Source organism: Sander vitreus, chromosome 20, assembly GCF_031162955.1.
Source record: "Sander vitreus isolate 19-12246 chromosome 20, sanVit1, whole genome shotgun sequence".
NCBI lineage: Eukaryota > Metazoa > Chordata > Actinopteri > Perciformes > Percidae > Sander > Sander vitreus.
The window spans coordinates 9,478,682-9,493,630 of record NC_135874.1 but is presented as its reverse complement, the minus strand read 5'-3'; the positions used below and the strand labels follow the sequence as shown (position 1 = coordinate 9,493,630).

At 42.6% G+C, this 14,949-nt stretch overlaps 2 protein-coding genes across 2 annotated transcripts; one reads left to right on the top strand and one right to left on the bottom strand.

Moving 5' to 3' along the window:
* Positions 1–137: 137 nt before the first annotated feature.
* Positions 138–5,863, bottom strand: pccb (propionyl-CoA carboxylase subunit beta). The gene is made up of 15 exons (XM_078276786.1): positions 5,605–5,863; positions 4,595–4,714; positions 4,400–4,468; positions 4,242–4,298; positions 4,029–4,142; positions 3,721–3,831; positions 3,352–3,460; positions 2,944–3,064; positions 2,750–2,831; positions 2,539–2,662; positions 2,221–2,328; positions 1,643–1,743; positions 1,383–1,481; positions 1,197–1,296; positions 138–1,066 (listed from the first exon to the last, which is right to left on the bottom strand). Exons 1-15 carry the CDS (start codon positions 5,848–5,850, stop codon positions 945–947), a joined length of 1,683 nt encoding a protein of 560 aa, XP_078132912.1. The 5' UTR covers positions 5,851–5,863; the 3' UTR covers positions 138–944.
* A 2,831-nt stretch (positions 5,864–8,694) lies between these two features.
* Positions 8,695–14,873, top strand: msl2a (MSL complex subunit 2a). The gene is made up of 4 exons (XM_078278347.1): positions 8,695–9,735; positions 10,803–12,214; positions 12,869–14,250; positions 14,296–14,873. The coding sequence occupies exons 1-3, from the start codon at positions 9,594–9,596 to the stop codon at positions 13,169–13,171; spliced, it is 1,857 nt and encodes a 618-aa protein (XP_078134473.1). The 5' UTR covers positions 8,695–9,593; the 3' UTR covers positions 13,172–14,250; positions 14,296–14,873.
* Positions 14,874–14,949: the final 76 nt, after the last annotated feature.

Here is a 14,949-nt window from a genome sequence, read left to right as displayed (position 1 = left end):
AATTTTGGTATACCTTCGGTTTTTGCTTTTATCCTTAAAACAAATACTGTGGGAAATACATCATACATATAAAAAAAAAAAAAACACTGCAACTTGACTACAGAAACTATTGCATTGGTAAAAGTAAAGAAAACACATGATATTGAGTCCATTTATTTTACAAATGGCCGAGCAGAGCCTGCCAGAGAGGAAAGGCACAGTTCCGGGTTGTAAGGATGACTTTTCTTTACCTTAACGTAGGACACTAAACACAGGGAGTGTGTCTGAAAGCGCAAACTACTGTACACACAGCAGAAACCTCAACGACTCAGTACAGTACCTTCACAACGTTGGAAACGCTGTACATGGCAACAGACTACAGCATGTTTGCACTAGAGACTATCATCTTAGTTGCCTGTGTTTCCTCAGTCAAATGTTATCAGTGACGTGTAATCTGCCCTTTCAGATACAATCCAGTTCTCAAAATATCAAATCCTACCCAAAAAGTGACCAATATGGCCACTACTGACATGACAACAACCTTCAGCGTGTGTGACCACTATTATTCCATTCAGGTTCTGTAAAATGTGTTCGGATTTTCCCATTAACGTCTTGCACATCACTGCTACAGTTGTAAAGATACACATGCTGATTTTGTTAACGGAGCAGTAATATTTCCCCCAAAGCCTAAGGTTGATGTTTTAACAGTCTATATTTCAAAACATAATTCGTGAGCTGGAAGGGAACTTTGGGGCTGCTATTAAACACTTAAAAAAAAACAAATCAGGGAGTGTATCTTTATGTGCTGCTTTCAGTGGAGTGGTAAATGACAAAGACAAACAAACATGTGCTTGGCAGTACCCAAGTTGTCATCACGGGATACCACTGCAGTTAAATTTGGACGTAAAGTCAATAAGAGGAAAATCCCTCCGATAGTGTTAATGTGGAAACAGTTTGGGTGTGTTTCACAGAGGAATGTTGGCGTGTTTCTTCCAGGGGTTTATCTGCTTCTTGCTGGCCAGCACCTCCAGATCTCTGCAGATCCTTTTGCGAGTGGTCGATGGCTCGATTATGTCATCCACAAAACCTAAAGCAAACATTTGTCCGGTCAGAAACAAGTGCACAATGCATTATACATCAGCGTATGGAGTTTAAGCACACCCACACGAGAATGTAGATTTTTGGGAGAGCTATAATAAAGAAGCGAGAAAGTTTACCTCGGACAGCAGCTGGGAAGGGGTTGGCGAACTTCTCCACGTATTCAGCCTCTGCCTCCGCCTGGTTCTCTTTTCCTCTGAAAATAATCTGAACAGCACCCTGAGAAAGAAGGAAACGGACCACGCACACTGTCAAATCAAAACGACAGAAAGAGAGACAAACGGAAGGAATTGGTGCGTTTGTACCTTGGCACCCATGACCGCAACCTCAGCTGTGGGCCAGGCATAGTTCACATCTCCTCTCAAGTGTTTGGAGCTCATCACGTCATAGGCTCCTCCGTAAGCCTGGGATACACAAACATTGAATCATATGGCTTAAATCAAAATACACAGTGCGCAACATCTATTCTGACTTTCCTCCCCCATTTGTGTTTTGGCAAACTTTTAACGTCGACTTCCAGCACTTCCACATCTACTGTATCTCTTCTCATTTTGTTCACACACACCTTTCTGGTGATGATGGTTATTTTCGGGACGGTGGCCTCTGCAAAGGCATACAGCAGTTTGGCTCCGTGTCTGATGATGCCTCCATACTCCTGAGCGGTACCTGTTGACCACCGTTAAAATGAGTGTGAGTGCATGGTCATGTGACAAGCTGCATTTTAATGCGACAGGGAATTACTGCTTACATGTAAAGTAAGCTAGTTTTCAGTTTGTGTGTATAGTACATAATATAGCCAGGTCAGCCAATATTTATGATATAGATACCTGACTTTCTACCATAGCGAAACTTGTTACTGTGGTGTGTATTTACTATTACTGTATCTATGAGCTTCTTATGTCTTTTCCCTGAGCTGGCAGCTACATCTTTTCCTGCTTTTGTGCAGGCAGATTGTGAACAAGACAAGGTAGACAAAAACATTCTGCCGATTGTGTTTTTCATGGCAGCAGAGAGACTCCGAAGACAATTGTCGGTGAATATCCTAACCTGATTAAGATGTAAACTAGAGTATGGCCAATAGTTGGATTACTCCGTGCATGTAAATACAGCCGGTGTTAATGCACTGAGATTTTCAAAGAATACCTGGCAGGAAGCCCGGCACATCCACAAAGGTGATAATGGGAATATTGAAGGCGTCACAGAAGCGTACAAAGCGGGCTCCTTTCACTGAGGAGTTGATGTCCAAACAACCTGATAAACAAGACAGAACTTAGATTAGATTATTAATCAATGAATAATGTATTTGTTCCTGTGCCATGTTCTTTTTGGGACTTGGTTCGTTTGTGTATATCATTTTAAAAAAGAAAATACGGAATGCAAACAACCTTATTCACATAACACTGATAATGTATACCTTCTGATTGACCCTCTTACATTTGACCCTTCAATTATTTCACTTACCAGAAGCCACTTTGGGCTGGTTACCCACAATGCCTACAGTGCGTCCGTTCATGCGGGCAAATCCCACCACGATGTTTTTGGCGTAGCTGGGCATGATCTCAAAGAAGTCGCTCTCATCCACTATCTGAACAGATGCATGTAGAAAGGAAACGTTTACTTCTTTCAGGAATGAAATGAGAGTTGCATATATTAAGAGTGTGCGCACACATACTGTTTGAATGATGTCCAACATGTCATAGGCTTTAGTTGTCTCAAACGGGACGATGGTGTCCAATGAGTGTACCAGACGATCGCTGGAAAAAAGGGACCAGATATCAGACGGGAGTTGGAATAGAAACAGATATTCTCCCATTATTATTTGCCGATTGGTTAGTCTGTAAAGTGGAGTTCAAGGTGATTGGTTACCTGCAGTCGTGGCACTCCCTCATGGGGGCGGGATCCTGATTGCTTAGCGGCAGGAAGTTGAAGAACTCTCGCATGTTGAGCAAGGCTTCAACGTCATTCTCAAAGGCATGGTGAGCCACTCCTGAGCACAAGACATGAGGCATCTTTTAGACCCCCGAAAGACAATAGTTCAACTTGGAGAACCAATCTCAGATGAGTGATTGCACAGTTTGTATGTTGGTGTGACGAGTAATCCTGGATCAGCTTTAATACACTCAAAAGGTTTTTAGAAATATGGTCACTGGGATTTAAACTGTGAAAGGGCCGAAGGCAAGATACTGGTAAAGAAAGCCAGTGGCTATGACAACAGCACTCTCAACTCCTCCACAAGAAAATAAAAATGATAAAAACTTTTACACGCAAACTAACCAGACACGGTGGTGTGCGTTTTGGCTCCCCCGAGCTCCTCTTGAGTCACGTCTTCGTTGGTGACGGACTTCACAACATCAGGTCCTGTGATGAACAGGTATGATGTGTCCTACACACACACACACACGTTAGGCTAAAGTGACAATGCAATCTTGGAAACAGGACTGCATAATTAATTGTGTATCACCTTATACTGTAATTTTTTGTGTTCACAATTAGCTAACATTAGCAGGATGCTGACGCTTTAGAAACACAAACATTTGATTTTTGGATGTCTGCTGTGGCTAAAAAGCAATACGATGTTGATTATTACTAATTAGAATTCAAAAAATGGATCGGTGTTTTAGCTGTGTTTGTGCAGCTCCCTACCTTAACCATGAAGGTGAAATCTGTCAGGGCGGGGGAGTAGACGGCTCCTCCTGCACAGGGACCCATGATCAGGGAGATCTGAGGTACGACTCCTGAAGCCATCACGTTCCTCTGGAAAAGGAGAATATTTTGTTTTGACTTTTTCCATTTATAGTGTCCAAAAACCACATACCCCCAGCCATGTGAATTTCAAAATATTAACATTGGGAATATGTTAATTGATCTTGAAGCTAGATAAGTATGATTTTGGGTGTCATGATTTCAGTCAATGAGCAGTGACCAGCAAAGGCTCTTTAAAGTAACCATACCAGGAATATATCTGCATAGCCAGCCAGAGACTCCACTCCTTCCTGGATCCGAGCTCCTCCAGAGTCGTTCAAACCAATGACCGGGGCTCCCACTGTCATGGCCTGGTCCATAATCTGAGCACAGAACATTTAAACCAAATCTGTGTTTTTAAAAAGGTGTGAGAGCAGACAAGACGACATGCGCCGACACCTCACTATCTCAGTTTTGTTTACCTTACAGATCTTCTGTGCATGAGCTCCAGACAGACTACCACCAAACACTGTGAAGTCCTGAAGGAAAGCAAAAGATGGCAAGAATATTACACCAGTGAAACCAAGCCGCTGTGTACTGCCACAATGTAGGATTCTTACAGTATAATTACAAATTGTACCTGACTGAATACATAAACCAGCCTGCCATTGATCCTGCCTCTGCCTGTCACAACGCTGTCACCTGGGAACTATGACAGAGAGAGAAAAAGATTATGACAATAACTATTTCGAACCCCCAGAGGAAGAGACAGTCTCTTGTTTCCATTGGATAAAGCATGATGTTGTGGAGCTGTGGCCTGTGTGTGAGCGGTTACCTTGTTCCTATCCTGCTCCATGCCGAAGTCGGAGCAGCGATGTTCCACAAACATGTCCGACTCCACAAAGGACTCGGGGTCCAGCAGAAGCTCCACCCGCTCCCTGGCTGTCAGCTTACCCTGCAACAGATAACATCAAGTTACTACACATTACCTGAGAGAACACTTTGGTTCCGCGTTACGACGATATATACCATGACACAACATACATTTGTAGCCAATGTTGTATATCATTAAGAAGGCCTGCTTTATTGCAATATCAAATGTTCTATGTCTTTAGTAGGTGTGTCAGGTAGTTAATTTGCAGGATTAGCCAAACAGAAAAATAAATCATACCACTACATATTTTGAAATCATATTATATTCCATATATCTACAGAGGATTTTTATCAATATTACTTCTGTATGTTAGGTATACTGACTACATCCATAGATTTCACTGAGCAAAACAGTAACATTAGTGTAATAGTTACTATTACATTATGCCAACAAATCAGGGATAATGATAACCAAATAGCTTTTATTATTATACTGAAATGTCACAATATATGGAAAAAAATCACATTTCAAGCTGCCTATTTTTTGTTCGTCACACTGGACACTAGTGAATTGTCAAATTGCACCTTTAATAAACAACTGTGAATATGTTTAGGATTTGTTACCAACTAGGCCTAAACCTGCAAACTATTGGAGAACTTCTACCTGAAGGATTAGTACTTTGTTCAAGGAGGTTTACCAAGATGGGACACTGCAAAGTACGTGAAGTGCCACTGAGGGTTAAGTGGGTTAACTGGCAAGGTAAGAAAGATCATTTTAAAAGGTCATTTAAATGCGTGAGGAAAAAAGTAAACTACATCAACCACTGACTTTGAGTCTGTACGAGTACGAGACTGTCACACCTCAACCACTCCAGCTGTCAGGTATTTAAAGCTTTATGTCGTTAAAAAAAAAAAGCTTGCTTAAATCCAGGCTAACACTGAAACAATAAAGTCAGTGATAGCTGACTCTACCTTTTTGTGTTGTGCATCTATTCTCTTCTGACCTCCGCCGACTAGCGCCGCCGTCCGTTTCTTGTCAATCCTCTCCTTAACGGACAGGTGGCTGACAGAATACCAGCGGCAGTCCCGTTGCAGGTTCGTCGGTGGAACTGCAGCAGCGACTGCGCCATGTTTCACCTGCCCCAAACTCCTGAAAGATGTCCTCAACCCGTTTATCAGTCCGCAGCTGCTTCGGGCCACACTGAGCGCCGCCATCATTGCCTTGCGTGTTCTCGAATGACAGCGGGTAAGGAAATGAAAGACAAAGATATGAGCCAATAGCAAATGGGGGTGAGCTCTCACAGCCAATAAGAAAGAAGGAATGTGTACAAGGGTGGATGGGCGGGACCTGGAGGGATCAGGTTTTCCTGTAGTTCATCGTGGCCTGTAATCTGAAAGTCAAGGCTTTGGGACTTTTATGCCCTGACTTTAGCTTGTCAGGTAGACCTTCCCGTCAGTTGGGGCCTCTCTCGCTGCTTGGCCAGCTTGGCACTGGCCGTCCTTAGGCTAGTCCTTAACCCCAAACATTGCCCTAACTCTATACGATATACTGTACAGTACATGGGAATCGGTAGAGTTTGTTGGGGACCCGGTGGGGCTATTTTTTTGTCAGGCTGCAGGTAGTGTTTTGTCAAATGTTTTATATTTATATGTGTGTATATGTGTGTTCTTTTGTCAATATAATATATGTTTTTATAATTGTTGTGTGTGTGTATATATATATATGTATATATATATATATATATATATATATATATATATATATATATATATATAGAGTGGGGAGAACAAGTATTTGATACACTGCCGATTTTGCAGGTTTTCCCACTTACAAAGCATGTAGAGGTCTGTAATTTTTATCATAGGTGCTCTTCAACTGTGAGTGACGGAATCTAAAACAAAAATCCAGAAAAATCACATTGTATGATTTTTAAATAACTAATTTGCATTTTATTGCATGACATAAGTATTTGATACATCAGAAAAGCAGAACTTAATATTTGGTACAGAAACCTTTGTTTGCAATTACAGAGATCATACGTTTCCTGTAGTTCTTGACCAGGTTTGCACACACTGCAGCAGGGATTTTGGCCCACTCCTCCATACAGACCTTCTCCAGATCTTTCAGGTTTCGGGGCGGTCGCTGGGCAATACGGACTTTCAGCTCCCTCCAAAGATTTTCTGTTGGGTTCAGGAGGTTCTGGAGACTGGCTAGGCCACTCCAGGACCTTGAGATGCTTATTACGGAGCCACTCCTTAGTTGCCCTGGCTGTGTGTTTCGGGTCGTTGTCATGCTGGAATACCCAGCCACGACCCATCTTCAACGCTCTTACTGACGGAAGGAGGTTGTTGGCCAAGATCTCGCGATACATGGCCCCATCCATCCTCCTCTCAATACGGTGCAGTCGTCCTGTCACCTTTGCAGAAAAGCAACCCCAAAGAATGATGTTTCCACCTCCATGCTTCACGGTTGGGATGGTGTTCTTGGGGTTGTACTCATCCTTCTTCTTCCTCCAAACACGGCGAGTGGAGTTTAGACCAAAAGGCTCTATTTTTGTCTCATCGGACCACATGACCTTCTCCCATTCCTCCTCTGGATCATCCAGATGGTCATTGGCAAACTTCAGACGGAAATACATATGTCATGCAATAAAATGCAAATTAGTTATTTAAAAATCATACAATGTGATTTTCTGGATTTTTGTTTTAGATTCCGTCTCTCACAGTTGAAGTGTACCTATGATAAAAAATTACAGACCTCTACATGCTTTGTAAGTAGGAAAACCTGCAAAATCGGCAGTGTATCACATCAGTGTACTTGTTCTCCCCACTGTATATATATATATATATATATATATATATATATATATATATATATATATATATATATATATATACACTTATATATGTTTCCCTGTAGAACCCTATTTTATACAGTCTATGTTAGATGTGTTAATTATGACTTAAACAGACATATCTGTCTATAGGTCAGGATATATGCAGAACAAAAAGTGTAACCGATGAGACTATTTTTTCTAATTCACTGTATTTAAAATACATTTGAATCCATTTAAATATTGGAATAAAGAACTGCATTATTGTCTGGCAAACAATTCAATTTATCTAGGATTACTTGGGTTAAACCTAATTTACCTTTGTGCTTTAATGGGAACAAGTGTTGTGGCAAATACAAGATTGCCAATGTTATGTATATGTATCATATGCATGACAGCATTTTCAGTTTTGCCTGAATTCATTCTGCATTGAAGAGCATGCTGTGGTTCAGAGGTAGGAGGAGCAGTTTGTTGTTTTGCAAGTCACAAAGTCCTCTTATAGTCATTTCAGAAATTTTGAGTTTCCAAGGCAAGTCATAACATGAGCTTGAAGGTTCAGTCTTGGCCTTAGAAACAAAATAATATTTACTCAGTCAGGGTCCATCCAAGTGAGATGCGGTTGAAGGCTCTGGAAAAAGAGTAAGTGGACCTTTCAGCTAATTGAATGCCTATTACTAGAGTAATTTTGGTCTATATATCATATATATAAAATATGAATGCTGTACAAACTATTACTTTTACAAACTTATTCTATGGTTTTAAAAAATGGATTATTGACAGAGACAATTCAGTGAACAACAAGAATCAAAGATGGTGCAAATACATGAAGCATATTTTGCACTATTGCAACATTTTCTCTATAGTAGCAAACCACCTTCACTTGCAACTTCTCACTTTCTTCTTGAAAGAATGCATACATTAACCCTTTAAGTTGTCTGCAAGTTGGCACAGTAAATGAAGAAAGTGAATGAGGCAAAGAAGACGATTTGCCACATTCTTTTCCTAGGATGGCGGAGGTAAGGGGCTGGCATGACCCGCCCTACTCTCGCTCGGATTGGCTATTACTCGTTGCCTGCTCTGGTTGGGTTGGTTAGGTTTAGGGCAGAGCTTCTTTCAAGGACTCTGGGTAGTAATGGGTAAGCCAATCAGAGGCAGAGTAAGGCGGGCTATGCCTTCGCCATCCTAGGAAAGATAAATTCGTCTATTGGTAACCAGGGTAACTGGGAGAAGTCTCGCGTGATCATTATGCCTGTCGAGAGGGGTTGATGCGAGGAAAAGTGGAAAATCGAATGATTGATGCATTTGTAAAACGGCTAGTTAGCTATGTTTCGGTCGCTGCTCGCCAAGTATTATAGCAAAACGTATCAGAATCGCAGGATTTCAATTTATAGCTTGCATTTCCCTCCTACGCGTGAGGCATAACGGCCCTAGGGGGTTAGTGATCCGGTTGAATTTTCGCTAGCTAATTTGGCTAGCCATGCTAACGCAAGCTGGTTAGCTTTGTTTACATCGAGTGCGCGCCTGGGATATGTTAGCTAATTGCTAACCAAACAAATGTGTGCTCTTAGGAGCAGCTCTTCTTGCAATTAAGCATCGACGTGGACACAGCGTTGGATAGTAAATGTGCTCTATGGCTAACATCGATGATCTCGTGTAAAACGTTTTGCTGATGTCGTGAGCTAACGCTAGCTACATAATGCTAACCTTTTAAACATGGGTCATTGGATTCACTGTTAGCTGTTATGCAGCGTTAGGGAGAATGTGAATAATTATAACCTAGGGTCTAATTGGTCCTAATTAACAGAAACTTAAATTGTGATCTGAAAGGCCTCGTTGGTGAATAGTAACTACTACGAACCAGTGATGCTAACTTTAGCTAGCCGCCTGCCGAGCTAACGTTGTGCGCGTTTAGTGATGACCGCTTCAGCATGTTCGTTGTCTGTTATTGTTTCTATTATTAATTCATGTGCCTGCATTGACACAATGAAGTGACTGATTGTTGCTCCATCAGGCCAGTTCATATTTCCTCCATCCACCCTGAGATCTGGCTATCTTTAGCTCCGTTGCAGCGAGTGGCTGGATTTTTTTCCCGGGCCGTGTTTCCCTGAGGCTGCGGAGTACACCGCTATGAACCCCGTTAATGCAACCGCTCTGTACGTGTCCGCCAGCCGGGCCGTGCTGCAGTGTGACCCGCGGCAGCCCCACACCTTCGCAGAGATGTACACGCTACTGCCCTTCTTCCGACAGTCCCTTGCATGCCTCGTCTGTGGTAAGCATCCTGAAAATATTACTGTATAATAGCAATGCGTATCACTCGCTCTAATGTTGTTTTGTGTCACCTCACTGCAAGAGTACCATCCTTTTTGTGCCGCAAATTAGTTTCAGTTTACTAATGTAATTGGTGTTTTATAACCTTAACGTAAATATTCATATTGACTGAAGTGTTCGTGGGCGTACGTGTGCTCGCAGCTGTTGACACGATTTGTCGTGCTCACAACTGTGGTCTCCTTAGCAACCGAGGCTGAGCCCCAGTCATCTGTCCTCCTGTCAAGACAGATGACTCCTGTGTTGTGTCTGCTGCAGAGCCATGTGTTTCCTATATATATGCTTTATTTACTCGCTCCGCTTAACTATTGGAATATCAACACTGGCACAGTGTGCATTTAGAAATGTGCAATACTGACAGAATGATACATGACAATATTTCTGGTCTCTGTAATGGTATTTTTTTGCATGATTATGTGTGCTTTCCTGCAATATTTAACCAGAACTACAAGTTGGGTGATGTAAGCAGTAAATATCAGTAATGTGAACATAATGATTATGCAGGTTGTACTCTTTTTTTTTTTTTTTTATTAAAAAAAAAAACAACAAAAAACAGACATAAGTTTCGGGAAAAAAGTGCAATAAACGCCAACATTTAAGATATAGAAACAATTAAAATCCCAGATTAGTCACATGATATTGATATTGCATTTATTGATTACCCTGATCTGCTAGACAGGCATCAGTTGGTACTGAAACAAGCAGATGATACATTGATTAGTTCATTTACATAAAATTATTCAGTATCTATTTTGGACTGTTGGTCAGACAAAACAAGCTATTTGAAAACGTCACATTAGGCTCTGGGAAATTGTGATAAGCAGACAGACCAAATGGTTAATTGAGAAAATAATTGGCAGATTAATCAATTCAAATGGTAATTACAACTGTTTCTATAGAGGCAAGACGGTGAATAAAAATGACTAGTCCACCTAGTTTATTTTGCCATAGTTGCTGCACATGAAGTGGATACATGCGTGGATTAACAGCTCCCTCTTGTTTTTGTCTCAGGTAAACTGCTCCAGGATCCCATTTCTCCAACACATGCAGAGTGTCAGCATTATGTCTGCTTGGCCTGTAAAGGCCAGAAAATGCAGATAAGGCCGTCATGCAGCCGCTGTAAAGACTATTCCTGCTTCCAGGAGAACAAACAGCTCTCTTTGTTGGTGCAGTGCTACAGGAAGCTCTGCCTCTATGTAACTCATTCGCCGTTGCTGCAGTCGATCAGCAGCCATTTGGGAGGGTCTCCAGAGGTTCTAGCCTTGCTAGAGGAAGTGCTAATGTCACACGAAGAGGAGATAGAGACAGAGGATCAAAGCCTAGCACAGGAAGATGTGAATCCATCTGCCCCTGAGTCCCTTACCCCCACAGAGGCACCACCTGCTCCTGCAGAGCTCTCAGCTGTACCCCAGAGCTCCTCCTCTGACCCTCCCCGTTCCAATGGACCACAGGAATGCAACGGAGAAGTGCTTGAGGACCTGGATCCCTCTTCTCCTGAGCTGGAAGTTTGCGAGCTGGTAGAGGAGCAGCCCCAGGCAGGCCTGTCTGTGTCCAATACTGGTTGTGGTGGTCTGGAATTGAGTCTGACCACTGGACATCTAACCCCAATTCCAGGCACTGTGTGCTCACTCAGGGATGGGGAATCAAGCAGCAGGGAGCTGGAGGAGGGGGAGGTGTTGCTCCTCAGTGTGGAGGAGGTGTTACAGACTTTGGATCCCCTTCAGCCTGGTCGAGATTCTCCTCATACACAGCCAGAACGCATGCACACTCACACACACATAACATCGGACAGAGCACACGCTCAAATGTACATACAGCCTGACGCAGCTCACAACTACACACAGATTCAAACAGACAGGACTAACACAGTGGCAAGTCATGGTGCTCACATACACACATCCTCCTTCGATCCTCCTCCAACCTCCAAGCCCCCGCCAGTCCGCCTTAAACGTAAACGTTCTCGTTCAGAGAGTGACAGGGAAAAGGTGAAACCCCTCCCTATTGCCTCCATCCTACAGGGCCCCTCTTTACATGTACACACTCCAAACCCCCCTCAGACACTGTACATGCAACCACCTACACCTTCCTTAACTGTACCAGCACACACATACTCGTCCCTTCCCAATGGAGTGCCCCCCAAGCCCAGTCGTCCTGTGCCGAACCACAATAAAGGTGCCAGGAAGCATGTTGACTCGGGCCCTAAGAAGCCCCATGCGAAGGCCCGCAGTGGTGGAGGCTCCAAGATCAAGGATGGAAGCAAAGACCAACGGTTGATGTCAGGCTGCCTTGTTCCCCCAGCGCCTATTAGGCCTCCATATAAGAAGCCAGTGGAGAAGAAGGGCTGTAAGTGTGGCAGGGCCACCCAGAATCCATCTGTGCTGACCTGCAGGGGGCAGCGCTGTCCCTGCTACTCCAACCGCAAGGTGAGAATAATTGCATGTGTGGATGTAGCTTTTTTTTTTTTTTTTTTGCATTGTCAGTTTTTCACTGATTTGACTAACCGCAAATAAAATTTGTCTATTTAATCAGCACTGGTATCATTATGTGATTGGGTGTTTTATGTAGTGTAAGTGTAAAATATTCTTTGATAAAACTAGTACTATTTTTTTGTTTTTATTATTATTTTTTTTATAAATATGGACCCCTGGAAGAGTAGTTATTGCCAAGATCACAACTAATGGGAATTCAAATCAACACTGTAAATTCAAAGATTATGGTTGTACTATTTGGCCTGTCAGAACTTCTTTATTTTAATTTCAGCATTGCCATGGTTGGTTTAACATTTAATGGTTTGGTTGAAGCAAGCAATGGCAGTAATACATCTTTAAGAAGGGCTTAATCCTAATCTGTAAAATTCAGGTTTAAATTTGTGCTGAAAATAAATAAATGAAACCACATTTTTTAAAGAACGTGTTTTAATTGCCCAATCATCATTGAGTAAATGCACTACCATGCTGTTCCTATTCATCCTGACTACATTATCAAAGGTAGTTGGGGTTAGAGCAGTAAATGTGCGTGATATTGGTGCGATGCAAATCAACTAATGTTCCTTGACTATGTCTTGTCATCTCTCTCAGGCATGCTTGGATTGTATCTGTCGAGGTTGCCAGAACTCCTACATGGCCAACGGGGAGAAGAAGCTAGAGGCTTTCGCCGTGCCAGAGAAAGCCTTGGAGCAGACGCGGCTCACACTCGGCATCAACCTCACCAGCATCACTGCAGCCGCGGCACTCCGCAACCCGGCAACCACCAGCATCCGCGCTAACACCCTCCTCAATGTCGCCACAGCAACGGGTACCCCTGTAACCACAGCCTTCCTGTCCCCCAGCCCCCTGCAAGAGCCCAATTATGAGGACAGCCTGGAGCTGCTGATTGGATGAGAGGCTGGGACTCCAAAAACAGACAGCTCGATGCTGATTGAATGTGACGGCTGATCATTGTGTCTGTCAGACAACCTGTACCTCCCCCCCTTCCTGAGGGGAGGCAATCTAAGGCAGCTATGGGTCTGTCCTGTTCTGTAACCTGCTCTTCTTCTGTGTTGGAAAATGCTGAGTAGTAAGACTAGCATGGGTGTGCCAAAGCCTCCTGTATTGTGCCTGTGTGCCGGTGTGTATTGTCGCCTGTTTGTAGTTAAACACTTATACTCGGTTCCAAGGCTGTTCTGTACTCCAGAGGTGCTTTTTGTTCATAGACCACAGACATACTGTAAGAGGCAATAGGAACCCATACAAGGTTTTGTGTTTGTTATTGTGTGCGCACCATTATAGATTTCAGTGTGCGCATGTGTGATTATTGGTGCATAATGGTAACAAAAACTGCATCATCATATCGCAGTCACCTGTCGCAGCATTTTCCATGTTTGAGTATTACTCCATGTATGTTAAAGAAATGCATAATTGGTATCAGGACGGCCCTTACTAATCCTTAACCCTGTATGTGTTCACACCTTGATTGTGAATGACACTATGACTAATGAATCTATAGAGAAGTTATGTCCCACACAAGACTCTATGCCTTTTCTATCTCATTAACTCACTCAATCCAAGTACTGTCGGCTGATAATTAATTTGTCTTAATGAACTTGACTGATGCAGGCATTGTACAGGCAGCAAGATAATGTCAAAGCACTTGGCTGGCTTCACGGTTTCTGCGCGTGTATGAGTGTGTATGAGTGTGTATGCGCCTGCTGAGATTTACTGCAATGTCAGTGGGGAGGCGGATGGTGGATTGTAAGCACTTAGTCTGATTGATTGGCCAAATTACAACAAAGACCATTCTTGGTTACCATAGCAATAGGAGCACCAACAAGGAGCCTCACAGTTCTCGTGCACACACAGTTGTTTACAGTATTGCCATTTATATAGACTACAGCTGACTGTCTTCTAAAATATTACACCATTATGGATTGATTATGGGATTCTACATGACTGTGTGTGTGTGTGTGTGTGTGTGTGTGTGTGTGTGTGTGGTGTGTGTGTGTGTTTGTGTGTGTGTGTGTGTTTAGATAAATTGAAGCCATAGATTGTCATTAACAAGACAAAATATCCTCTGAGTGTGCATTTTTTCCCTCAGTTGTAGTGTCCTGACTGATTAGAGACCAACTCAGAAACTATTTTTGATACCAAGTGCTTGAGATTTGGTACCACTGTCTTTTTTTTGTGTTTTGGTTCAAGCACCTTGAAGCCCTCCTATAACTTGAGAGGCTGTGTATTGTCTGTTTGCGTTTACTGTCTCAGCTGTAACTACAACATGATGTTTGTCAGTCCAGTCATGGTGACCAAAAAGAGACTGAAGAAGAGAGCGGGAGGACTCAGGCTGACCAAACAAACAACCTTGGTTCTCAAACTCATAGACCAGGAAGTAGCAGGTGGATTACAGTATGATCAATCTTCCTGTGTGCGTGCGTGTATGTTTCGAAATGTATTTCTTTGGGCATTACTTGAACCCCGATTAGGTTTTTTTTTTTTTTGTATAAAAACTCTTTGTTTGAGGAGTGATTCTTATTATTGCTGAAACATTCACTGCCACAATATGGAAACATGTAATACGACATGAATTAAATGATAGTTTTTTACTTTTTCAGTGATGTGTCTTTTTGTGTAGAGGTGATGATTGTATGTGCAGACAATGTTTTAACACATTAACCACAACCATGAAC

Excerpts from the sequence above, each read along its gene's own strand:
- pccb (XM_078276786.1), bottom strand. The coding sequence starts at position 5,850 with ATGATGGCGGCGCTCAGTGTGGCCCGAAGCAGCTGCGGACTGATAAAC. Across the intron at positions 4,715-5,604 it reads TAGATGCACAACACAAAAAG|GGTAAGCTGACAGCCAGGGA; the intron begins GTAGAGTCAGCT and ends TATCTGTTGCAG. Across the intron at positions 2,832-2,943 it reads AGGGAGTGCCACGACTGCAG|CGATCGTCTGGTACACTCAT; the intron begins GTAACCAATCAC and ends CCTTTTTTCCAG.
- msl2a (XM_078278347.1), top strand. The coding sequence starts at position 9,594 with ATGAACCCCGTTAATGCAACCGCTCTGTACGTGTCCGCCAGCCGGGCC. Across the intron at positions 9,736-10,802 it reads CCTTGCATGCCTCGTCTGTG|GTAAACTGCTCCAGGATCCC; the intron begins GTAAGCATCCTG and ends TTTTTGTCTCAG. Across the intron at positions 12,215-12,868 it reads CCTGCTACTCCAACCGCAAG|GCATGCTTGGATTGTATCTG; the intron begins GTGAGAATAATT and ends CATCTCTCTCAG.